This window comes from Galleria mellonella, unplaced genomic scaffold (assembly GCF_026898425.1).
Source record: "Galleria mellonella isolate WM207_F2 unplaced genomic scaffold, CSIRO_AGI_GalMel_v1 utg270, whole genome shotgun sequence".
NCBI classification, from domain to species: domain Eukaryota; kingdom Metazoa; phylum Arthropoda; class Insecta; order Lepidoptera; family Pyralidae; genus Galleria; species Galleria mellonella.
Window position 1 is genome coordinate 2,014,021 of NW_026442062.1, and position 26,987 is coordinate 2,041,007.

The window sequence follows — 26,987 nt, forward strand, 5'->3', positions numbered from 1 at the left end:
TAATATTTTGGCGCGAAACCCCTCCGCAATATGGCGGCCGTACGTCACGCGTATTTTTTTATTGTTGCCTGTCGAGAGTCTATGGAAGTATCTACTTTGCGGTCTAATAAGAATTTTATTTTTAGCTTTAGCCGTTTTCTTTTATTCACTGTTTGGAAAGCGTGGTACGCTTCCTCATGATATCTCTTGGGTATATTTAAGAAAACTCGTTACATTCATACGATAACATGCAAAATGTTTTTAAATCTTCTTATTTAATAACATTGGGCCTTAATAACATAATAAAAAAAGCTGATATGCATGTAGTTACCGGTAACCTATTTGAATACCCAGATAGGTATTTGCAGAAAATAAAAGAGTATTGTGTATGAAGAGCGAATGTTTCGCACCGCCCCATGCGTTCATAGAACAAATCAGTCTCTAGGGGTAAATTTGTAATACAACGACATATTGTATAGATATCTATACAATCTTTTGACTTTTTAAATACCTAATATGTCGTTATCATTATCGAATGAGTAAAGTTCAGTCGAACATTATAATTAGCAAAGTTTTTGACTTAAAGTAAATTGCTAAACAGCGTTACCAATTTTTTTTTTTTTGGCAAATGCCAAAAAATGGCAAAGGCAAAACGGGATTTAATACCTTTTGATTAAAAACGCAGGATTTGTTCGTTGAAAGTAAAACATAAAAAAACGTATATAATCAGTAGAATCCTTTTATTTGAGTTTTAAATTAAAATTATATACCTAGCGATAGATAGCTAAAATATTCAAAATTTTATAGAAAATAGTTTACTAATCATTAAGTCTTTAGAAGAATATAAATTATATAATATAAATAAATAAAACATTATTTACGAAGTACTTGTTCATATTACTATGAAGATATAACTTTTTTTAAAGTTTTCTAACATTTTCTTTTCCTTTCGATAAATGAGACAGCCTGTTTCGCACGGGACACTTAAATTTGAACTAAAAATCAGAATGTCTCAACAAAATCGGAATATGTATATATAAACCAAAAAATATGTTTGTAAAAAAACCAATTTTAACTATTACGCTATTTTGTCACTTTCTATTAAACTCGAAATTAACGTAAAAGAAAAAAACATAACAGTTCAATGTGTTAACGAAAGGTCTGGCTGTTTTACAAATATGGAGGTTACACTTTTATATTTCGTAATAATATCTGATTATATTTGTAAATTCTCATTAGTGTGTTTTATGAAATAAATTCTAGATATAAAAAAAAATATGTAGTATGCATAATTTTCTTTTATTACTAAAACTGCTTTAGGAAGGTTGATCCAAGAAAATAAAAAGATCATAAGTAGGCAGAGCTATAAACTTTGTGATAAAGTATACACATTTTTAGAGATATGTAAAGCTTGGTATATGGGTGGTCGTAATTCCCATTTACTTACTAGGTAATTCTCTCGACTTTATTCATGTAAATTTTTGATATATCTTAGTATTTATTATTATTATATTTAAACAATGTCTCCACTAAGTTTCAAATATGAAATATATAATATAATATAATTTAATCGATTAATAAATCGATCCAATAATTAAGAAATCTTTTTTTGCAGAGGTTTCTGTTTTTATTAAAAAAGTAACCCCTTATCTTCATATCAGCCTTTAATTGTCCACTGCTGAACATAAGCCTCCTCCTTGGGGATTTGCCAGTAGTTGCCACGCTTGGCAGGCATATAGGCAACCACAGTCAGGCTTTAGACGCTGCTGCCCATACCTCGCCCTCCCTTAGTCGGCTCTTAAGACACCTACGGGATAAGAAGGAGGACTACTCTATACCGAGACCACATGACTAATAAACCCCTTATAATAAAAACAAAAACCTCCCAAATATGAACGTATTTTATCCATAACTAAATAGGTAAGTGTTTCTTACTTTCTTTTAAATACATAATAATACGTACATATTAGAAATGCAGAAGTAAGTTTGTTTATTTATTTGTTTATTTACAATATTACCTCTTGAGGCCTTAACTAATCATTTATTTATTTAAAGACAACCAACAAAGCATACTTTTATATATAGCATCATCATGAAACCTGGTGTAGCTACACGTATCTCGGTCACACGGACGAAGTCGCGAATAAAAACTAACTAATTAAACAATAAGTTTAACAGAAATTAGCAATACGACACGAATGATAAATAGATATTGATTTTATATTATCTTTAATAAGCAAACTATTGATACCTTGCGTTACATTATTATAATTTTAGTAGGGATCTCTACTTTTTTAAAATAATATATAGCCTATGTTACTCACTGATAGTAGATTTTACATACATACATTTTACACACATAGATGTGTAAAAGAATTTTTAAAATCGTTTGTGTAGTTTTTAAGATTATCTATTACAAACTAACATACTAGAACTCAAATCTTTGTTTATAATATTAGCATAGGTATATATAGATAAAAGGGGTTAGAATATTGTGTAATTTTTTTCCAATAATTACCATACTGTCCACTACTGAACATAGACGTCCCTATCTTATAGCATCCACTGACTCCTTGCAATGCATTTAAAGTCATCACTCCATCTAGTGTGGGGTTGTCCTACACTGCGTTTGCCCGTACGAAACCGCTACTCAAGAACCTTTTTTCTTCATCGATTGTCGGTTCTTCGAGTTATGTGACCAGCCCATTGCCATATCAGCTTGCTTATCCTTCGGGCAATATCAGTCACTTTGATTCTTCTACGGACATCCTCATTTTGGATTCTGTCATACAAAGAAAATCCGAGCATAGCCCTTTCCATAACCCGCTGAGTAATTTGAAACTTTTGCATATGGGCAATCATGCAGGACCATGTTCAAAGAACCTAGTCAGACAAGTTGTCCCAGGTATACACACTCGTCAACAACTTAAGCGTAGTGTTCTCAATTATAACATTTGCGTCAACGTTAACGTTAAATTATATTTTTAGTTTTGCCCATATTCATGTTAATCTCTATTGAGAAACACTATTGAGAAGGAAAAATAATACTCCACCACTAGTTATTATAGTAAACACTCCCACGACCCTGTCCTTTCATGTGAGCATTTTAAACACAATAGTCTTTCTAGCAATTACAATGTATTTAAACAACATAAAAAGTACATTCGCACTAATACGAATGTTCTATAGCATCTTTATATCATAAATTTTATCGAAAACTGAGAATCTGACCTAAGAACGAAGTCAGAATCCTATTTTACACAAAACTTATTTGTTCACATTATTATTTTAGCAGGAGAATCATCATCAAAGACTAAAGCAACTACTAAATCTTTCGAAAAAAAATGGTCTAAATACAATGCTCTCTGCAGTAATACTAATTTTAATAAGCCCACGATTGGACATTCTAAGGCATTTGTCCCTTAATCAGCATTTGTATTCACTTATCTCTTGAGCCTATGTATAAATAACAATAATTTAATATTTTCGTAAAATTATTATATTATGGACCACCATAAATTAAATTTATAGGAATTTTAACTTGAATATATTATAAATTGAATTCATATTGATCTTTAGAATAAAGATTTCACTGTGACATGAAATTGAAATATTAATTTTAGAGATACGTTTAAAGAAATAACGCCTCTGAATAGACCCCATTGGGCTGCGAAGGAGAATCCTAGAATATAGTACTTTCCGAACTAAAATTAAAAAAATAACTGTCATATCAACACGGATGTCAGTCACAGCTCAGTCATTTAAAGAGAAAATTAAATGTCAATCAAATATAAAAAGTGACTTTTCTTTCTGGAGCGTCCCAGATTCTCTTATTTTGTAATTGTATTTTGATTAAAAATGCCTGCTGGAACTTCAACTATGGATCCTCTGAGAGAAAAAGCATTTCAGGATTATAGAAAGAAGTTAATGGAGCACAAAGAAGTAGAATCACGACTGAAAGACAGTGAGTATTCTTAAAGTGACGAACACTTGATTTTTGCCGAATCATCGTTTCGAAATATAATTTTGTTATTGTTTTCGTAATCCAGATTTGGTAAACTAAATAAAAGATGTATTTAGTCAATATATAATGTTATATTTAATTGTGTCAAATGGCACTTATCATACTTTTAATAGGTTATTAATATAACACTAAATCTAGATAGCTATTAACTTAGTTTGTTTTTATTTTCTTAATTATTTTAAATAATATTATTATAACAATAGAAAAACTACAATTTATACCAATGTATTATACATTACCTATCAGATTTATATTGTACTTACAGCTCATTTTTATAACATATTAGATTGTCCTATTATTAGCAGTAAAATATGGGTCCTGTAACCTAAAATAAAAAGATGTTGAAAAAGAAATCAAATGTCTTTCTGTATTTCCCAAAATTTTGCTGATGTTAATTTTCTTTTATTAACAATAGTATTTTTAATTGTTTTAGATTAAATATATAAACATTTCATTATTTCAGTGCGTGAACAACTGAAAGATTTAACAAAGCAGTATGACAAAAGTGAAAATGATCTGAAAGCATTGCAAAGTGTGGGTCAGATTGTTGGTGAAGTACTCAAGCAGCTGACTGAAGAGAAATGTATGATCTTTAGATGTTATTATATATTTTAATAATAATTTCTGGAAGAGTAGGTGTAAGTTTTTATACTTACTAATACTCAATTTTAATGATAAAAATTGTATTTTTTAGAATAGCAAGTATTACTCTGACTAGTGTGTAATGTTTACCAGTCAAAATATATTGTTCTTAATGTTATGTTTAAAAATGAAATAATTATTGTTTTACAATTAGTCTATTATCAACTACTAATAAATATAGTTAAATTAAAAACAAATCTTAGAATTCATGATTTAGGTCACTAAAACATATTACCTTTTTGGGAATGTATTTACATTATACCTTTTTTGATGTATTAAGATTTTGAAACACATTTTTAAATAATTTTTTCAGTTATTGTAAAAGCAACAAATGGCCCACGCTATGTAGTTGGCTGCCGCCGGCAACTGGACAAGAACAAACTGAAGGGTGGTACCAGAGTAGCCCTTGATATGACCACTCTTACCATCATGAGACATCTTCCTAGAGAGGTAATGTTATAACTGCATACCAAAATCTGGCAACTTTCTTATCTATAGATTTTCAAGAATAAGATAACCCTAAGGGTATCCTTTGATAGCTTTTCCAAAATACTTTTGTAGAGAAGAGTAGTCTAGAATTATTATAGTCTAGAACTATAATAATTAGGTATGAATTAGCATTAATAAGTAAGTTTCTAAAAAGGATTTCAGTTCATTTGTATATTTCTTTAGTTATTATGTCTGCAGTCAAAAATGCAGTTGTGCCTTATTATCAAACATGTCTATTTACTCTCTTTCTTTGTTTCTTCTTTCATCAGGTTTACACCCCTACTGGTTCATAAGATTAATCAAATTATTCCTCTAAAATAATTTCCTTTTATGATCTACAGGTTGATCCTCTTGTATACAACATGAGCCATGAGGATCCCGGAGATGTCACCTATGCTGCTATTGGAGGTCTGCAGGAACAGATCCGACAGCTTCGAGAGGTAATATTTCAGTATTATTTTTAAGATTCCATAAATAAATAGCAATCTTTGAATATAAACATAAAATATAATTGTTTGGAAGACATTGTGATCTACTTAGCATTTTATACACATATTTGACATCTCAATATATGTGTGATACACATAAATTATGTCTTAAATACCAATACTATAAAAAACTAAAGTCTATTTATAGCAAAAAGACTATTGTATACACACCATGTAATAATAAAAAATTACCAATGCCAAATCTATATCATAAATAACTTTCTCACCAGGTGATAGAATTACCGTTACTGAATCCAGAACTCTTCGTCCGTGTTGGTATCACCCCTCCCAAGGGCTGTCTTCTGTATGGTCCACCTGGTACAGGCAAAACTTTACTAGCCAGAGCTGTCGCTTCACAACTGGATGCCAACTTTTTGAAGGCAAGTCTAACAATTCTTATGAATATATTTTCAAATAGGTTAATTCATCTGCTATATTGATTGCTGATTGCTAAATAAAGAGGCTAGCTATATAGCATTGTAATTTCGATTGTAGTTCATTTCAAAACATCATATGATAATAAATGGAAGCAAAATTAATATTTTTTTATGAAACTTAAAATAGCAAACTAGTTTACGGCCCACCAGATGGAAATGGTAACCATCGCCTATAATATTAATAGTACCATGAAATTAACAGAGTACTCATATACCTTGCCTCCCATGATAGTTATTGCGTCGTCATTCCTAAGTATATATTAGGTGTTGTGCCTCTGTACCCTGTAATTTCATTGCCATTACTTACCATTCAAACTAACACAGCCATGCAAATACAACTGCTTCACGGCAGAAACACGAATAGGACAAGTACTTAAGCAGACGACTTTTGTGCAATCTCCCTCTGGTATATATAATCTGGTTAATAAAATAAATCATTTATCTGGTGTATAAATATATAATATTGTAACTTTCAGGTGGTGTCCTCAGCAATTGTTGATAAGTATATTGGTGAATCGGCCCGCCTCATCCGCGAAATGTTCAACTATGCACGAGACCATCAACCTTGCATTATATTTATGGACGAGATTGATGCTATTGGTATTTATTCCTACTAATAATATAAAATAGAACCTATGTAATAGTCTTACGGCAGCCCATTATGAAGGCAAAATGTCTTAATATATAAAAATCTTATGTCAGATCAGATTAATCTTCGAAACCACCAATCGATTTTAATGAACTTTAACGAAAACGACAGGAAACAGTGGGGAGAAAAACAATGTTTGCCTGGTCAACTAGTTTAAAATAAATCAAGTTATTAAAATAAAACTTAGTAAATAAAGTTTTATCTTTCTACCTAAATATTTAGTGATAATAAAACATTATATACTGAATAAAATAATAAATAAAAATATGTCATAAAATTCTCAGGTGGCAGGCGTTTCTCTGAAGGCACCAGTGCTGACAGAGAGATTCAACGCACACTGATGGAATTACTCAACCAAATGGATGGATTCGATTCTCTGGACAGGTGAAAATTATAATGGCTACCAACCGACCCGACACACTTGACCCTGCGCTACTCAGGCCGGGCCGTTTGGACAGAAAAATTGAGATTCCATTGCCTAATGAACAAGCTAGGTGAGTAGATGATAGTTTTTGTTTATGCCACTTCTTATTAATCATAGATTATAAGCCCATAATCAAATAGATAAAATAACACCTAACTTATAATAAGTAAAATCGATCTTGTCAAACAACCTGACAAGACAATAGTAGAGCCAAAAATAATAGATGACGTTTTTTGACAAATGCATCTTACTTTAATAATTTCTTTTTTATACTTGGTATATTCATAGAAAGATAATGAAGAAGTCAAAATATAACAAATTTGGACACCTAACCTAAAAGTACTGGTAAAATACAACAACCTAGTGTTATAATCACACATTGAGAACCCCATCTAATAGAAAATCTTTAGGTATGTATGCATTACTAATGCTTCTTTGCTATTTTAGGTTAGAAATTCTAAAAATCCATGCAGCACCCATAGCGAAGCATGGAGAAATGGACTATGAAGCAGTTGTCAAACTGTCTGACACATTCAATGGAGCTGATCTCAGGAATGTGTGTACTGAAGCAGGCTTGTTTGCTATCAGAGCCGAAAGGGAATACATTATACAGGTAATTTCAACCCTTTCTACTCCTTTACTTTTGACAATTCCATTTATCATTTTTCTCTATATACTATAACATCAAGAAATAGACAAAGCGAAATTATTATTTGTGCATTGTTTTATAACTACATGTAAAAGATACAATTTATATCTGAGTGTTTAAAAAATATGTAAATAAATAATGAATATTAGAAAAAGTTCATTACATCGAAATCGGAACTTAAAGTGCCGTCATTTACTTATTACATGAGCAGTTCTCACCTTATATCCGACAGAATTTTCTTGATAAACAGCTTCATCTACTTAGTCCACTGGAATAAGCAATTTTTTTTATTAATGCATTTTATTTATTTTTCAGGAGGATTTAATGAAAGCTGTACGTAAAGTAGCAGACAACAAAAAATTGGAGAGCAAATTAGATTATAAACCGGTTTAACTTATAAATTAAAAAAAAAGTTTAAGGTAAAGAATAGTACTGTCAACAATTACGATTTTTACCATCTTTATGATGTTAATAAAAAGTATATATAACAAAGCGTGTAAAAACTCGTGTAAAACATTGTCGGTGAGTGCTAAATAAAAATATATTCCAAATAAAAATCTTTTATTCTTTAACAACAATAAATAGAAATTATAAAAGTATATTGCCATGTGATCCCGGCATAGAATGGGCCACCTATTACTTTCCCGTGGGTATCATAAGAGATTATTGAGGGAACTTAATGGTCGAGGGATCGGCAGTAGCGTCCCTCTTACTACATCACCAAAGTCTAATTGCGGTCGCTAACCCGTTTGCCAAGTGTAGCGACTACTGGCAAAAACTCCCCAATAGAAGGAGGTCTATATTTAGCAATAGACAGTTGAAAGCTGATATAACAACACATATAGTATACAATTTTATACTTAATTGTAGTAATTTCATCTAATACTGTTAATTACATATTCACAATTTGAAGTAGATGCACAAAGCGTAAATATTAAACACTTAAACTTCTATTAATGTTACGACTATAAAAAAAACCCTGTTTTGCCACCACAGTTGGTAACATTTTAATACCAGCTTTTTTTTTTTAATGGATGATAATGGAATGGTAACCCCACCCGCGCTATCGGTATACACCGGCGGGGCACCAGTGAAGGATGATAGGTGAGGATGAAGCTCAGTTAGCCCATCGTGACGAATTCAACAAGAATTGTTCACGATGGTTTCCAGAGGGAACCACGTGGAGGTCGATCTAATAAGGCATATTGCTAGCAATGGGGCTGTCAAACTCCATTACTAACAATCCCTTTCCCCCCTTTTATACCAGTTTAATAAAAATTGTTTTAAACACTGCATCATTAAGCCAGTAGCTATTAGTCCAGTTACAATTTTATACTTATGATGAAAAATGGTCAACGTGCTGGAGAATGGAAAGTCTTACCGACATTCTCATAAATCATGTAACGCGTAAAAACCCTTTATTATTGTTTATGTATAGAAATGAATAAAACAGACGAACTGTGGTGCTCAAAGAAATACTCATGTGATTAATTCTAGAGGTAGTCCTCTAAGATTAACACATGAGAAGGTTAAATAGAGGAAAGCTAGTATTAGCTCTCACAAAAGAGGCGTAACCTCATCAATGACAGCTAATACTTTAAACTACCTTGGTTTTCATATTAAAACAATATAAGCAAAGCGTCATGGTTAATTTTAAATGTAATGTTAATGTAAAAAAAGCCTTTACAGAAAAGACTGCACGAGCTGCCAGACGAAGGCGCCGCTCACTTCAGTCGTGTCGTCACCACGACGTGGTGTAATCCACGTCGAAACATCGACAACAAAAAAGCAGCTATGTAGGTACTATTTACCTGTAAAAGCTTCTACATCACGTTAAGTCCCGATTGTATATTTAAAACGCAGCGTCATAGTAGAAAACTCGCATTATTACCCTATTAGGACGACTCATAACTGTCATCAATAACAATAATAGCTCAGAATCAATGATTTCAATTTCCTAATAATCAGATTTATATTTTTCGCTATACGACCAATTGGGCGCTTGAGTTAGCTGCCTAGTTTTGTTCTTTTTACAAGAGTTTTAAAAGCGTACTTGACTTTAACTTTTGACACTATCAGCTAATAGAGCCTTTGAGACATTCAATCTCCACAAAATAATCTAGAAATATTATTCAATAAATGAGGGAAGAGTCCCATTAAGGCGCGCCTTATCCACATTCTCATAGTAACACGAGAAATCAACATAGCCCTTTATCCTTTTATCCTTATCATACGGACGATCGTTAACGCAGACATCGGAAGACGACTCGCATGACCTATTCGTGTCGATTATCGATTCATTATCTGCATCGTTTGTAGATAAATATTGCTCGGAATCGATTTCGTTTATTAGAGTATTCGATTTTGATTGTACAATCGGATTGAAACGGACTGCATTTTTAGGTGGATTCAACTGTTCATATGTAGGTAGGAAATTGAAGTTTCTTATTAGTAATGACATATGGGTGTTCGCTTTTGGTGTTAAATTATTTTTGACGCAATATGACACGAATTCCTCTTCAATCTCTTCTAAAACTGATTGACTTATCTTCTTGAAGTCGGTTTGCTTCCTACAATGCTCTACTATAATCTGCGATAGTTGTTTATTTGTTTGTTCAAAGCTGCCTCTTGATTCTTGTATGCGTTTGTATACGCCCGCACTAACTAGTACTAAAAATCTGGAACAAATTTAAACATTTGTCTTTTCTAGGAAGAACATACTTAAGACTACTAAAACCTGCATGTTTTTTTTTTTTTTTTTAATATTAATATGACAAACAAACTAATGGCCAACCTGATGGAAAGTAGTAACAATTCCCTACAGACATGAATAGTACGTGGATACTGTGTCGCCCATGATTTCCTTCTATTTAGTAAATAGATGTAACAAAACAGTTTTGTTTAACATTTGTTTTTATTATTAATATTATTAAGGTAAAAATAAGTTTTAAACATTATTATAGCAAAACTTATATTTTATTACCTACCACATAGATATATCATGTACAGATATACTGACACATTTATTAATCTATCTTGATATTCTGAAGAAGTTAAGAGTCACAAAACTGGTACACATGTGCATGTGTGCATGCACTATTAATTTGCAATTAATATGTGAAAATATACCAAAACAATCTCTAAAACTACTTAGTCGAATTTCAACTTGTTTTGCAATAAATAACTAATTTCTTAAGGAAGAAATGAGACTATGGAGGAAGCCGTGCGATACAAACAGTGTAGATATATAGAATACTCTGTTACCTGCAAGATTCGTCGAGTACAATTGGGCCATGTATCTCAGGTGCGGCCACCACTGGCTCCGTAGCAGCAGCCCTCAAACTTGGAATAGCTTTGTATAGACTCTTTACCAGGTAGTTACCCAAGCAACGTGTACCTGTCTGGTTACCCATGTATTGTGCTGGAATATATTTCTTAATCAGTAATTTTACAATTTTTTTTTTAATTTTTTATATTATACTATAAAATTGTAAAGTTCAATAAGGCTAATTTTAGAACATTCTTCAGTAAACTAGAAATTTATTAGAATCAATCGAGTGAAAACGAAATACAGATTTACACTTGCATTCTATTAAGTAAAATGGAATGTGGAGGTATTTAAATCTAATAAAGGAATAAGCGAAATCACAGAGGCACAGATAGCATAATAGAGAATAAAATTATCAAAAAGATAAAGAAGGAATATAAGAACAGAAGCAGATATCAGAATCTACTACATATTAAATTATGTTTACATAGGCATATATAAGAATTATTTAAAACATTATCATGAAGATAGAAATCAATATAATCAATCAACAAAAGGTGGACTATCTTTTATTGATTTTTTATAATGCTACACAACAACTAACCATTTCTTAACTTATTGACATCCAATCCTAACTGAGACAGCCTCAATAGTTCATCCTCATTATTCAAACTGTGGTCTACTGTCAACTGTACTACTCTTAGAACTGAGTTGTCGTCTGTCCTGCACAGTAGAGCTCGGGTCTCACCAACATTCGCGACAAATAGTTTATTATTGTGAACAAGTGCTATTACCACAGTGGCACCTCCAGAGAGGTGCTTGTCAATCTCCTTGAGACGGGCCAGGATTGAGTTTTGTGACATCTGATATAAAAAAAATTAAGATTTATTAGACAAAAAAATAAACAAATATCAGGGAACAATTGGATAAATAGAGCCAAAATAAAGGAGAAATGGAATCAGATGAAGGAAACCTAAACCCAATATGAGGCTTATATTCAAAATACTACATAACAAATAAACTAACATAGATATTAACTTTTTTCTAGTAGTAACCATAATGTAATAAATACAATTTAAAACTATTGTTGAATATGAAAATAAAGAAGCTTTATGAATTATGAATAGTACAACAGTATCTGTTTCATAGTTTTACTTAATCAGTGATAATTAATTTCACTACCATATCTCACATTCTAAACTGCCAACATCATGCAAGCACTGTTCGGCAAAAAAAACAGGTGAGAAAGATATACCCATACAGCCCCCATAAACAAACAGCAAATATATCTAGTAATCACATGAGAAAGAATGAGACACCAGAACACTTTCTTATTCCATCTCTCAGATTTTTTAGCAATAATAAATCTATCAATACATTTGTTTGTAATGATTTATTTCTAATGAGCCAGATGTCTGTACAGTTAAACATACATTCAATACTGGTGAGTACTATTTAATTAATATTTACCTGAGTCTCACTTAATGTCTGAAGATGGTACTGCAAACTGGTTCTCTCAGCTATCATCCCATCATAGTTCTCATTGTATGCCTTTTCTACAGACACAAATGCATTCCTAAAATATTGCAATGATACTTATATTAAGTATTTAAACTAGTGACCCGCCACGGCTTTGCGCGGGTGCACATTGCATCACATCACATTAGAAACCTCTAAATATATCAGCATTTCTCTACAGTATTATATATGTTTTATACATATAAACCTTCCTCTTGAATCAATCTATCTATTAAAAAAACCGCTTTAAAATCCGTTGTGTAGTTTTAAAGATTTAAGTATACATAGGGACGACAGACAGCGACTTTGTTTTATACTATGTAGTGATTATGATCCATAATCAGTACTTAACATGATGAAAAAGCTTTTACAGGTAATTAGTACCTACATACCTGCTTCTTTGTTCTTTCTTTAATCTTTATTAAACATTGACAATAAAGAAATAAATAATGGACATTTAATAGGCATATGCATGAATATTGTATAGTATTTAATGTTTGTTATAATTATGTGTATGTATAATGCAATATGCTGTTGGTGTTTCTTTAAATAAGTTTGCACATTTATATTACTGGCTTGGATGTTTTAACTCATATCATACCATGAACCTCGAACATGGACCTCGCCCATAAGAGATTTATCGGCAGTTGTCCCTCTTGGCAGGTGGGTTGGCAACTGTAGTTAGACTTAAGTGATGTTCTAAGAGGAATGCTACCCATCCCTCAACCATTAAGTTCCCTTAGTCACCTCTTACATGGAAGGAAGGGATAGCCCTTTCTATACTGGGATCACACAGTTTGTAACTTAATCTTGCTTAATTTAAGAAATTTATTTGAAATTTAATATAAAATTGTGAACTACAGTGGATTTCATTTATTACGACCTTGGTTGTAGCGACCATTTACCTATAGCAACATTAAATCTAAGTCCCTTGAATTAAAAGCATACTTTAGTACAAAATTCATATGGCTATAGCGACTTTGGATGTAACGCCAAGTTCGGTGTAAGGAATGTTTTTAATGAATCATTTGTAAGAAATTCCTAGAAATCCCATGCAGATATTGTGACCCAAGTTGACCGCTAAAGAGGCACCAAGATTTCTTTCTTTCACAAACACTTCTAATCTTTTGTTTACATCCACACAGATGGCCAGCAAGTATGAAGACCTTTACCTATTGTTTATAGATAGCAGCTAAGTAGCAGAAATCATTTAAAATTGAAAAACGGTGAAAACAATGCTAATTTGTACAAAAAAAAACTATACATGTTTATGTATCTATATCTCTTTACCTTTGCCTGTAACGCCTTCCAGATATAACAACTAAACTAGAGTGGTCCCTTCATCGTCGTTATACCCAAAATCCACTGTACTTATATATTATATAATCTTCTAGAGCTAATAAGTATACATTTTTATAAAGACCTTATTAGACATGTCAGTTCATAACTGTTTTGATTTAAATTGCTACACAGAGACACCATATTTTAGTTTAACATACAGAATATTTGTTATTCTAATTTATATATACAAAATTATAAGATACAGTTAATGTTCCATCATTCCTTTTCATAATGTGGGCCATCAGCTTGTTTGCCATTCTAAGTTGTATAAAAAAACAAAAATTGTATTATGCTCTTGACACTAATCTAGAATCAAACCCATAATACTTGATCATGAGTAGAAATTACTCTATAGTTATAATACTGTGATACTCAGTTTACCTCAACCTATCCCTTATCTCTTCATCAGTGTTATTGGCCGATGGTGGAGGCAGGAGCATCTCAACTGCCATCCGCTGCATGATAAACTTGGCTGCATCCAGTCCATTGTGAGGTTCAAACACACCATATAAACAACTGGAATCATGTCAATATGTAAAATCAAACCTTCTATTTACAAGAGTAGTAAACTAAACTAACCAATTTTAGTGTTTGTAATATCAATATATATTCTTTAATTTGAGGGTAAACAAGACTTCATACAGCTATAATATTTTTAATTAATGATGTAAAAAATAAATAAAACCTTAAAATTAAAAAATAGCCATCTTTTCAGTAGGCCGGGCGAAGTGGTCAATTTATAGTAAAAATTTAAAAGCTTTTATTTTTAACATACGCTTTAGGTGTTTAAATTAATAAGTATAAAAAAGTTGCTTACGAGTTTTCTTCTGTCTGACAATAAAAACAGAGATAATCGTCATTTGTATTTACGTTTCCTCCTAATCTGGAGAAATATGACGCAACACAAGTATTTCTGCATTTCGGCAGATCATCTGTCCATAATCTGGCAATCATTTTATATTAATCTTCTCTTTGATTTTTTAATAAATGAATGATATCCCAGATTGATGTTAAGGAAAAATGAATTGATTTGGCTGTCAAATTTAAATTGACCTATTGGTTACAATTTACCGATTATAACTACACAGAAGAATGTAATATACCCAATTAATCAACACAACTGTTTATTTTTACAGTTACACTATATGTTTTCAATTAAATCTATGGTTTTCATCAAATAAATCGTAACAAGTGTTTTCTATTTTCATTTTGATGAAATGAAATGACAGACTTTTTAATTTTTTTTTTTTTTTTTTTTTAGTACGTTTGTTCCGTTTGGAACAGGCTAAGGTCGGAGACCATGCTGCCTAGTCTTCAAAAAGATAATTTGTCTGGAATTTTATTTTTCTAATGTCGCTTCAATTATTGTCATAATCTTCAATATTTCATTTGTCAAATCCGGTAAGTACATTTTCATAAATATCTTTTTTTGAGTTTTCTTAAACCAGTGGATTTATCAAATTAAAAATAAATAATTATAAAAAATCATTGTCTTGCAATTCAATAAAAGTATTCTTATAGCTCCTTGAATGTTGTAGTAATATAAATGAAAATAGCTTTGAAACAAGAAGGAAATCTTAAGAGAAGCGGGATTGAGTGCGGGATATTTTCGGGTTTTTTGAAGATAATCCTAAGTTCGTCAAACATAATGTGTCTTTGAATGACAAATTCAGAGCAATCAAAAAAAAAAGGTGATGTAGAGATTGGGCTGTATTTGAGTTACACCATGTGCATGATGGGGAAGCGATCATGCCCATTCGGTGCAGGTGTTCGTTGAAATGACCGTGGCCGATTCGTAATCTACAAATATTGGTGTAAAATTTTCTGTTTGTGTCCTTTCCTTTGCAGAACCACGGTTTTCCAATACGCCAATTAATTTTGCGGTACCATTTGCCTTTAGTCTGTAATATTTGAGTCCAATGCTCCTCCCATTTAGTTGTAACGATTTTATGTATTCCAATACTACAATCTGAGTAACAAAGGGGTAAATCTTGAACACGAGCAGCACTTGAATTAATAATTTTAGCCAAAGTGTCTACTTGTTCATTCCCAAACACTCCAATATGTGAAGGGGTCCAGATGAAGATAATATCTTTTCCATATATAGTACAAAGATGATAATATTTATTACGAATTTCTTGAATTAAGTAGTTTGATGATGAAATGAATGTGTTATTTTTTAATGCCATAAGAACACTCATACTATCTGTAATTATAATCCATTTCGAATATAGTACCTGTTTTTCTATGTATTCTAATGCTAAAAATATAGCTTTTGCTTCTGCTGTGTAAATACTAGCCAAAGTTGAAATTTTATAACCGTGACCAAATCTATTTGACAAATCGTAAAAAGCCACTGAAGTGCTAAGTGCATTTTTGGAACCATCTGTATATATCTGCCTGTAGTCAATAAATTCTGATAAAGTCTCATACATATCGTGTTTTTCTTTTATGTCTTTATGTATAACAATTTTGATCTTACAGAACTTACTCTCATAAAGGCCATTATAACAAGGAAGTATCTTACTACTATAGATGTTATATTCATCTCGTAAATTCAAATCATTGACAATAGTTTTATTCAAAAACATAGAAATGGGGCAATTTAATAATTTGAGTATGAGTGGGTTATTGGAAACTGAAAAAACTTTGAAGAGAAATTTGAGTTTTAGGTATTCGAAACGAAGAAGGATAGGAGGCAAATTACATTCTACTTGCATTGAGATAATTGGAGAAGTATACATAGCACCTAAAATAAGTCTTAAATTCATATTTTGAATTTTTTCGAGTTTTTCTACTAATTTATGTTCTGAGGCATAACAAAAGAAAGCGTAATCAAAATTACTTCTAACAAGAGATTTGTAAAGTAAAAGGATAATTTTAGGATCAGCTCCCCAGTTACGACCAATTACAGATCTTATTATATTAGTGGCTCTTAAAGCACGATCTACTAAGCAATCAACGTATAGATCCCATTTTAAATTTTGATGAAAAATTACCCCCAGAAATTTAACGCTACAGTCTGTTGGAAGAGTTTGATTATTATATATAATATTCATTAATGGAACATATTTATGCACTTGATGAAAAACAACTACTTTACTTTTGGTTAAACTAATATCGAGGGAAAGAAGAGAAAAATATTTCTCAAGTCTTTTTAATGACTCATTTAACAATAATTGCATATCAATAATATTCTTTCCTTTTATATAAATTAATAAATCATCGGCAAATTGCAAGTTGTTCACACTGTTTCCTAAAATTGAATTAAGTTTATAGATATATAAAATATATAGTAGCGGGCTTAGAATACCACCTTGACATACTCCTTTAGAGCTTAACCTAGGTCCTATTAATTTACTATTTACTTTAACATACACTTCTCTATTACTAAGAAAATTATAAATCCATTCGATAAGTTTCATTGGAAGAAATGAGGATAAAATCGAAGATAGAACTGTTAAATTTACATTGTTAAAAGCTCCTACGACATCTAAAAAAACAGATAGAACATATTCATCGTTATTCAAAGCAGTACTAAGGTCGACATAGAAGTTCGCTAAGCTTTCGCGCGCTGAATATCCACGGCGAAAACCAAATTGATTCGATGGTAATATACTATTACTTTCAATAAAGAACTCTAAACGCTGTTTAATTAATTGTTCGAATAATTTGCCTGCACAGGACGTCAATGTTATAGGTCTATAGGAGTCGAAATTTGTAGGATCTTTACCGGGTTTAATTACTGGAATCAAACAATCCATTTTCCATTCTGGTGGGATAATACAGTCCTTCCATAAATCGTTAAAAATTTGTAAGAGTTTAGTAAGGTTTATTTTATTCAGCAATCGAAACATATTGTATGTTAAGCGATCAAGGCCACTAGCTGTATCTTTTCTAGATTTTACTGCACTGGATATTTCATCAATTGAGAATGGGTCAGTGAGAAATTTTGGGCATGAATTAACAGAATTAAACTGTTTGTCATCAAAAGGTGAGTGTACAAAATCAGGAGTATATTTGCGTAAAAAATCATTGACCCATGATATATCTTTAAAATGATTTTGACGATGTTTTGAATTTAATTTTCTCATATTTTGCCAAACAGTGGAAATCGGTGTTAATCTATTAAATTTGGAACAAAATTCCTGCCACCCCTGTTGTCTTACTTGCTTAATTACTAACTTTTTAACAGCTTGAACTCTTTTAAAATTTATGTAATTATCGAGAGTTGGATTTTGTTTAAACCTAAGGTAAGCCGCTTTACTATCATTGACAGCTGTCGCACACCTGTTATTCCACCAAGGTACTGCAATATGTTTGTGCCTCTTTGAAGTATTTGCACCGCTATTTGATAAGTTCCTACGTGGAACGGAACGTTCCACAGCTGTCAAAATAATTTTACAGAACCTATTGTAATTGTTTAAGGGTTCATTGACATCATACTCGAAATCCAAAAGTAATTGATTAACAGTTTCAGAATAAAGATCCCAATTAACGAGACGTAGGTTTATACGATTTAACAAAAGTTTATTAACTTCATCTATAGGAGCATGTTGTTCACCTGACGGAGTTGATGAAGAGTTCTTTGTGTTTATTTTAGTAAAAGTCGGCAGGTGATAACTTCCTAACGGATCATCATGAACCGACCACTCGCATTTTAATGATATGGATGGGGATACCATAGTTAAATCAAGGCCATTGGGTCTCCAAATATGAGAGCCAACAGTAGTAACTTGCTTATCATTTAATAGTACCAAATTACATTCATCTAAACAATCAAGAATGTCTTTACCTCTTGTATTAGTGGAGGTACAACCCCACATAGTATGATGTGCATTTAAATCTCCAGATATGATAGTGGGTTTAGGAAGAGACTCCAAAAAGAACTTAAATTTGGCTTTAGTAAAACTAGGTGTACTATTGGTAGGACAGTAAATACTGGCAACTGAATACCAAGAATTATTAACTTCAATACTAATAGCTATAGTTTGCAAAGAATTGTCGAAAAAAGAGTGAAGTTTTTTATATCTAATACTATTATGTATAATAATCGCTACTCCATTGTGGTTATTACCACAATCATTTCGTTCTATACAATAATCTTTAATTTTTAATTTGTAATGTGGTTTTAGCCAAGTTTCTGAGATGAGAGCAATGTGAATATGATGTTCGTTTAAAAATTGTGTAAAAATATGTCGATTGCTCAGTAGGCTCTGAGCGTTCCACTGTATGATAGTTAATTGGTCTCGATTGAATTTTGTGAAATAGGTCTATTACCAAAAGTATCATATAACACATTCAAAACACTTTTAGTGTTAATAGATGTGTTCTTTGTGTTATGTAGTGAAATAAGTTTGATTATGCTTTCTATTAAAAGTGATAAACTCTTGTTATCAGAATTTAGAATTGAAATTAGGTCTACATTTTTTTTAGGTTTGTTACCCAGTTTAGGAAATATTTCAGTGCTGAGTATATCTCCAAAAGAAGCAGGTCTGAATTTAGATCTATTTTCAGCAATTTTCTTTTGTTTAACAGGGCATTGCGGTGATACACTTGTGTGATTTCCATTGCAGTGTACACAAATAGCGTTTTCCATTCCAGTTGTACAAGTTTTCTAATTATGCTCACCTTTGCAGATGCTGCAACGCTCAGAATTCTTACAGAATTTAGCTAAATGTCCATACCTCAAGCACCGGTAGCATTGTTTAACTGGTGGTATATATGGAGTGACATTGTGGCGCCAACCTCCAATATCCAGATATTCAGGTAATACAGATGCAGCAAAAGTAATTGTCACGGTTAGAGTTGGCTGTAACACATATCCATGAGTCAAGGTATTTTTTCTTAAAATTCTTTTAATAGCAATAATTTTCTTAGAACTCGATATCATAGTATATATTTTTTTATTAGATATATTTGTAGGTACATTTCTAATAACGCCTGTAACTTCTGTTGAAGAAGCAGGAATACTGGCCTTAAAATGGTAGTCATTTAAAAAAGTTTTATTATTTAAAAAAGCATTGGCTAAGTCTGGCTTTTGAAAGTATACTCCGATTTTGAATTTATTTATAGATCTAAGATAAGTTACCCCTTTATTAAATCGTTTTAAACAGGAGGAGAGTGAGAGCAAGTCTCTGGATCCAATGGTTTTCTGACTATCTGAGGATTCTACAAAGACAACAAATTCTGTCCCAGGGGATTCCTCGGGATATCTTCTAATATAATCTGTGACGTAGTAAGGTTTATACTTATCGGCCTTATCAATTTCAGATTCTGAGTCAGTAGAAGTATCTTCCGAATATATATCCTTGTCATTACAAGGTTCATGGTCTACATCACCTGAATCGTCATCTTTTTTTTTCCTTTTTCTACAACTGCGCTTCCCCATTAATGCTAATTATATTACTGTCGCTGAATTTAGTGAAAATATAATATTTTATTCAATAATAAGAATTGATAGAGATAGTTTTAATAAATTAATAAAAAATTTTTAAAAAACCCGCTTGTTCTTATTCGAGTTTCCCCCAGACTTTTTAAATTAGACCATATGACATTGACAGTGACTGATAGTTTCGTTAAAGGACATTTTTATGTTCGGAATTTAATAACACAAAGGAAATTGTTCAAGTAATTGATGTAATGGTTGAAAAATTACATATTTTCTAATTTTGTATACTTTTTTTGGAGTAAATCGTTTAATTTCATTAATATTATCATTATATTTTACTTAGTATACCCATTACGACTATCCTGTAATCTTAGAATGAAAATCATAAATTTATGTAATCAGTCTTAGATTATAAAGTATTTAAATTGCAATGCAAAAACAGAAAATATAATTACCTGTATGTTAGAAGAAAAGAAAAATAGGAATTGAATAAAAATTATTTGAATTTGACATTAATAGTCTATATCGTCGTTACCCATATTAAAAATAAGTAAATTTTTATCTATCTCGATATGTATAATTTTCGATTAAATTAAAGACATCAAGTTAGTATTTGAAAACTATTTTTGGATTTCGAAAGATTTTTTTTTATTGATATTAATGTTTATTAATTCGACTATATTTTTGTGTGTATATTAAACAATATATTTACTAATTATGAGCCCATTAAGGTTTTTATTAATCGATAAGGGTATACTTTTGTATTTGTCGTATTATTTGTGTTTCGGTTTTAAGTGTGGAAAATTACATTAAAAATTTTTTCAAACAAGTTGACGGCCCACCTTATGGCATGTGGTAGCTATTGTCTGTAGAAATGAACAGTACTATGGATATAACAGAGTATACTATGTTGTCCTTAATACCCTTTATGCGTTGCTGTTCCTGAAGACTAAGCTGTTATACCTGTACCCTATAATTTCACTGCTATATCCCACAAATTCCCCCTTTCAAACCGAAAAAGATCATGCAAATGACTGTTTCACGACAGAAATACAAATGGCGTGTAAGTTCCCAAGCAGACGACTCCTGACGACGACTGTACAAAATCTCCCTTTGGTAAAAAATTTAATGGAAATGAAAAGTAAGAATATGGAAGTAAAACCCCAGACTTTAAGAATGTTAATGTATTCATATATTGATCATGTCAAAACTAGTTATTCTAGGTTATTATAAAAATCTAATTACTGAAGCTATAATAATAATTTTTTATGATAATATACGACTACATCAGATAAAAAATAATATTTCTAAATTGGTTTGTAAATAATGGAGTTCCAAAGTAACAAACATAAAAAATTACAACGGAATTGAGACCTTTTTCTATTATTAAAGTCGGTTAAAATACACTAATATATATAGGCATAATATCACACATACTACATATTTTTTTTTATTTATGTACTGAAGTTAAATAAATAAATGATTATTAACTATTAAAATTACTAATTGTTAAATAAAATTCATGGAAAGTTTCTAGTTTCGATTTACTATCGTATACAGAATTGATTAATCATCTAATGGTAGAATGGACATGGAGCAGTCAAAAGGTGCTCCATCTATGCTCACATTTACATTTCAGGCACACAAGTGTTTCGTCTCGTTTTGTGATTCCATTGCCAATCTGTTAGTACGTAGTACGATATACTTAGGGGGGAAAGGGATTGTTAGTAATGGGGTTTAACTGACCCATTGTTAGCATTACACTCTATCAGGTCGACCTCCACGCCGTTCCCCCTGGAAACCATCGTGTTTAATTTCAGTTGAATTCGTCACAATGAGCTAACTGACCTGCTTTCATCGTCATCTATTATCCTTCACTAGTGCTTCACCTAAGAACAAGGAGTGCTCCACTAGCGTATACCGATAGCGCAAGCGGGGTTACCATTCTATTAATACGCATTAAAAAAATACGATATACTAAATCTATGGTAATCAGTAACATACAGAGAATGTCAGTTACTATTCTTAATCTTTGTAATACCTACTTTCCTACATTACAGATAATAATTAATTTACAGATTCGCCTTATGATCAATAAAGAGAAGTACTTACGGGTAATTTGATGCCCAAGAATATATGCATGTATATCAATTTCTTACTTAATCACAACAATCTGTGATCGCAAGGTCGACCTCCACGTGGTTCCCCCTGGAAACCATCGTGAACAATTCTTATTAAATTCGTCACGATGTGCTAATTGACCTACTTCATCTCCTCACCTATCATCCTTCACTGGTGCCCCGCCGGTGTATACCGATAGCGCGGGTGGGGTTACCACTCCATTGTCATCCATTAAAAAAAATCTGTGATCGCAACCTATGCATAGGTAGGTGATAGATATAATTATGTTGTACATAGATGTAATTATATCTACCGCCTAATTAATTATATATTGAACAAGTAAGCAAGTAAAACTATAAAAACGTCGTGTCCCCGACAATCTTGTCATATTTCAATTCTATGAATTTTTTAAATCTCTTTTACATGTAGTTTTGTTCTGTACCCCACAATGAATCTATTTAATAAACAGCGCAGTAAGCTAAGGTTTCACATATAGACGGCTGGACTGATTATGATGAAAATTCATATATAGTATATAGTTAAATGTTAAAATTATTATTTTTTTATTTAAAATCCATAAGATAAGTGAAACTATAACAATAAATAAAACTGACAATAGATGGCGTAAAAAATTAAAATATGTATAAATATACTCAGGAAGTCATTATTAAATATAACTATACTAATAATTTATGACTTATAAATATCTATATCAAAAGAAAACATGCTAAACTCCTTAAAATATATTTTGACTAGGTAAGTACTTCCTACTAACATGAGTCATGATAATTAGAACCAAAGTTGTAACTAAAGGAAAAGGAAATGCAAGGAAAGGGCCCTAGTGTATGATTATTAGAATAAAAATCTTCATGTATATTTTTAAATAAGTTTTAAATACTGGATGATAAAAATTATTGCTCTGTGAAATAAATTCCATGATTTTAAGGTAATTTACACAAAGTGAAAATTCTTGTATATTATAGTTACAAAGAACCAATGCTTTATGTTTTAAGGCACAGAATTAATTTATGATTATGAATTTAATAAGAGATTTTAATTATTGTATACTACTATGACATTTCTTTAATGAAATCATTTTAAAAAGTATTGTTTTACAGTAGGAGAAATAAAAAATCAAAATACCTGGATCAAAGTTTTAATGTCATGATTGTTAACACATCACATAAACTTCAATCATTTACAGTTTTTACAATTTTTAAGTTTTTATTATATTGTTAGCTCCAGTAACCTAAAGAGCTATGTGACTATATTTTTATGATTTTTTAAAACCTATATATTCAACTTTTTAAAAATGAGAAAGCAAACTTGGACGTCAGCCAACAACTTTAGAAAATACAATCATTTAAAAATATTATTAGGTGCTTAATCTAACACCTTATTTACTATACATAATTATCTTTTCTGTGCAAGGACAAAAATAATGCATATGTTTATAGACTTTCCATGTATAAATGACTTATAATGCCAATATCTCAACAAATGGTTCATTACAACACTTAACTAAGTATCTATATTGAGAGAATCAATATCCCATTATGCAGTATGTTACAGTTTAAACTAAGACATCGGTATTAGTGCATGGCTAAGGAGATAGAAGCATTATATTTTAATCAAGACGGCAGAGTAGGGATTTCCAAAGTCATGAGTTAATATAAATACAAAAAAACTTAAATGTCTACAGGACTACATCACAGAACACACATTTTACTCTCTACAATAAATGCGAACCATGGTAAATTCAAAATACATTTATTTAGGAACACAAAACATTAATTATTAACAAAAAAATAAAAATTGTTTTGAGACATGCCCCAATGGCTTTGGAAACCCTAGCTTTTTGTATCACTTTATCGGGTGAGCAAAATTAAAAACTAGACAATTTGATAAAGATTAGTCAATTAATCAGTTTTCTTGTCGGCGGCTTTGGTTTCTGGTTCCTTTTTTTCTTTTTCCTTCTCTTCAATTATTACTTCTTTCGCCTCCTGTTTAGAGGCTTCATCGAAATTACCGACTAGGTTAGGTACCTCATCGTCCTCATCAAGTGGTTTTGGCGCAGCTACACTTGATGCCAGCCTCTTCAACTGATTTAATCCTTCAGGTCCGAGCTGGCTTAGGATACCCGGGAGCATTTCAGCAATTTGCTTGTTTTCGCCATGCCCCGTAATCGCGAAAGTGTTAGCCGCAAGCGATGCTTGCGCTTTGGGGTTGTTAAAATGTATTACCGTACCGTCATCTTTTATCATATTAACTTCTTCAATACCAGGTATAGTGTTTACTGACAGCTTTTTAAGCGAAGACTGCAGTTTCTTGTCGTCTGTAGCAGCAGTTGCATGGACAACCTTCTTCTTACGCCGTGGTGTGCCCTTACCTCCAATGCGCACTTGTGATTGTAATTTCTTCAGCTTCTCGGTATTCATTTTGATATTTTAATACGCGGCACCTGTCGACAGGAATATGACGCACTGTTTAGTTACGTCTGTTTGTCAATTTCAGTCGCTAGCACGCGAGTTTTCCATGTAATTTGATGATACGCACGTGTTTTGAACACCGGTAAAGACACAAAGGGAAAATGGTGGATTTTCGACAAGTTATTTCTGAATTACATTTTTTAGGTTGGCATTACTGTAAGTTGGGTTCCTGTTTATAATATTTAATGAAATTTTTTAAAATCATATTTTGTTGTGCTGTTAATATTATTTAATAATATACTGAATTAGAAAAAAAAATACTCTAAAAATATAAGGAATATATGTGTTTTTTGTTTCGTTTTATGATATAACTGCCTTATATGCATTTTTTTTAATTCTGTACCACCTAATGATCGAAATAAAATTCTGCATGTAGAGGAATAATAAAATGTTACCAGCATTCAAAATATATCAGATGAATCACAGATAAGTGATATATATCTAATTAATAAATATCTGAATTTATAGTTTTATTTTATATCATTAATTAATAATGTAATAAAAAATTTATAAATTTACGTGTAAATTATATAAAAACGTTCTGTAAATTACTTTTGGTAAAATAGGCAATGAAGTAGTTTATAGCGACATCTGTTGAATTTTAAAGAAATTATGGTATGGGGAGCTCAAGTTTGCTTACTAGATAGTCCAATAGATGGTTTTAGTAGTATCGAAATTCAGAATAAAAAACATGTATTTATGAAGTAATATGACATCGCAACCTTCAAGAAAAGAGCTTATTCCATTTTAAAAGGCCGGCAGCACTCCCACGATTTCCCCGGTGTTGTGAGTGCTCATCAGGTGTTCAGTGCGGTGTTGTGAACTGCATGTTTGTTTGCCCTCTGTTTAAAAAAGAAATCAAATTCCTGAACATTTTTTTTAATGAGTGATATTGAGGTCAAAACTGTAACGCCATTTCTCGAAACCAATTTCTCAACCTCTTTTAACCTATTATTTTAATTTGTTAGATTCGCAAAGTTATTGTTTTTTCACTATCATAAACTAAATTTATAATTTTGACTTATATCTATTATGACATTAATTCATATTGGTGATTATAATAAAGATTTCGCTGTGATATCATATTGAAATAAAAATTATAAAGATGGGTTTAAAGAAATAGCGCCTCAGAATCGACCCCAATGGAAAGGTATCTATGCTTCCCTACATTATTTTGATATGCTGGCGGAACATCACTGGGTAATGACGATAAAAGCAAGTCTTTTACCCCTCCCCCCCTCCTAAAGTATTTTAACCCATAAGTAAAGTATGTAGAACAAGCCTGCGATATCGGTTCACACTGGCGGGACACCAGTGTGGGATGAGGAGTGAGAATGAAGCAGGTCAGATGGTAGTGGTATTAATATTTAAACCAAAGATACAAAATTTATGGTTGTTCGCCGGGAAACTTAAATTTTTAACGGTGTGTTATAGGTATTTAAGCAATCTATCTCTAGAGAGGGTTAGGTCCTACAAATATCTAGGGTGTATTGTTAATCAAGTAACAAGAAGATGGTATGGAAATTAAGTACTGTATTGTACAAGTACGAAATGCGTGCATGGAGTAGTCTACTTTGCAACCGTCCTCTAAAAGTGAAGATCGTGTTCGTTTAGTGCGCTGTTGTCTTTTCCATTATTTTCGGGATGGCGGTGGATTAAATTAAAATCGCCATAATGATCGCCAACCTCCGCTAGAAGAAAAAAAATAAACCGTGATGGTTTCCAAGGGAACCACGTGGAGGTCAACATATTAGGGTAGATATGAATCTGTTAGATTACTAACAATCCCTTTGCCCCGGGACTATGGTATTAAGATGTTATACCTCCGTACCTTGTTAACTATGCCATATCCCACCCTTCTAATCGAAACACAGGTATTCAAACACAACTGCTACACGGTAGAAACAAGATGAAGGAACGTAATGTCAGATATCCAGTAAGTAGGTATAATTTTGAATAATGGTACAACAACTTAGTATTCTGAAATGATAACGTAATGGACTGCATAGCGTGGATGAGTACTTATATTATTCATGAGTATATAAAAATTAACGGGAATTAACGAAGTCATTCAAATA

General features: G+C 31.6%; 3 protein-coding genes across 3 annotated transcripts; 1 reads left to right on the forward strand and 2 right to left on the reverse strand.

The window, feature by feature from the left end:
• The first annotated feature begins 3,742 nt into the window (after positions 1-3,742).
• On the forward strand, positions 3,743-8,338 carry LOC113514203 (26S proteasome regulatory subunit 10B). Its single transcript, XM_026898211.2, is given in 10 exon segments — positions 3,743-3,943; positions 4,467-4,586; positions 4,959-5,095; positions 5,476-5,574; positions 5,853-6,002; positions 6,536-6,659; positions 6,993-7,082; positions 7,085-7,202; positions 7,580-7,745; positions 8,097-8,338. Coding segments are annotated over 10 exon segments (1,188 nt in total). The 5' UTR covers positions 3,743-3,837; the 3' UTR covers positions 8,175-8,338.
• Positions 8,326-15,138, reverse strand: LOC113514218 (TGF-beta-activated kinase 1 and MAP3K7-binding protein 1-like). The gene is made up of 6 exons (XM_026898235.3): positions 14,726-15,138; positions 14,290-14,424; positions 12,520-12,625; positions 11,654-11,912; positions 11,046-11,202; positions 8,326-10,459 (listed from the first exon to the last, which is right to left on the reverse strand). The coding sequence occupies exons 1-6, from the start codon at positions 14,860-14,862 to the stop codon at positions 9,910-9,912; spliced, it is 1,344 nt and encodes a 447-aa protein (XP_026754036.1). The 5' UTR covers positions 14,863-15,138; the 3' UTR covers positions 8,326-9,909.
• Positions 15,139-23,560: 8,422 nt separating this feature from the next.
• LOC113514267 (transcription factor BTF3 homolog 4) lies at positions 23,561-25,110 on the reverse strand. Its single transcript, XM_026898305.3, has 2 exons — positions 24,977-25,110; positions 23,561-24,881 (listed from the first exon to the last, which is right to left on the reverse strand). Exon 2 carries the CDS (start codon positions 24,856-24,858, stop codon positions 24,340-24,342), a length of 519 nt encoding a protein of 172 aa, XP_026754106.1. The 5' UTR covers positions 24,859-24,881; positions 24,977-25,110; the 3' UTR covers positions 23,561-24,339.
• Between the last annotated feature and the right edge of the window lie 1,877 nt (positions 25,111-26,987).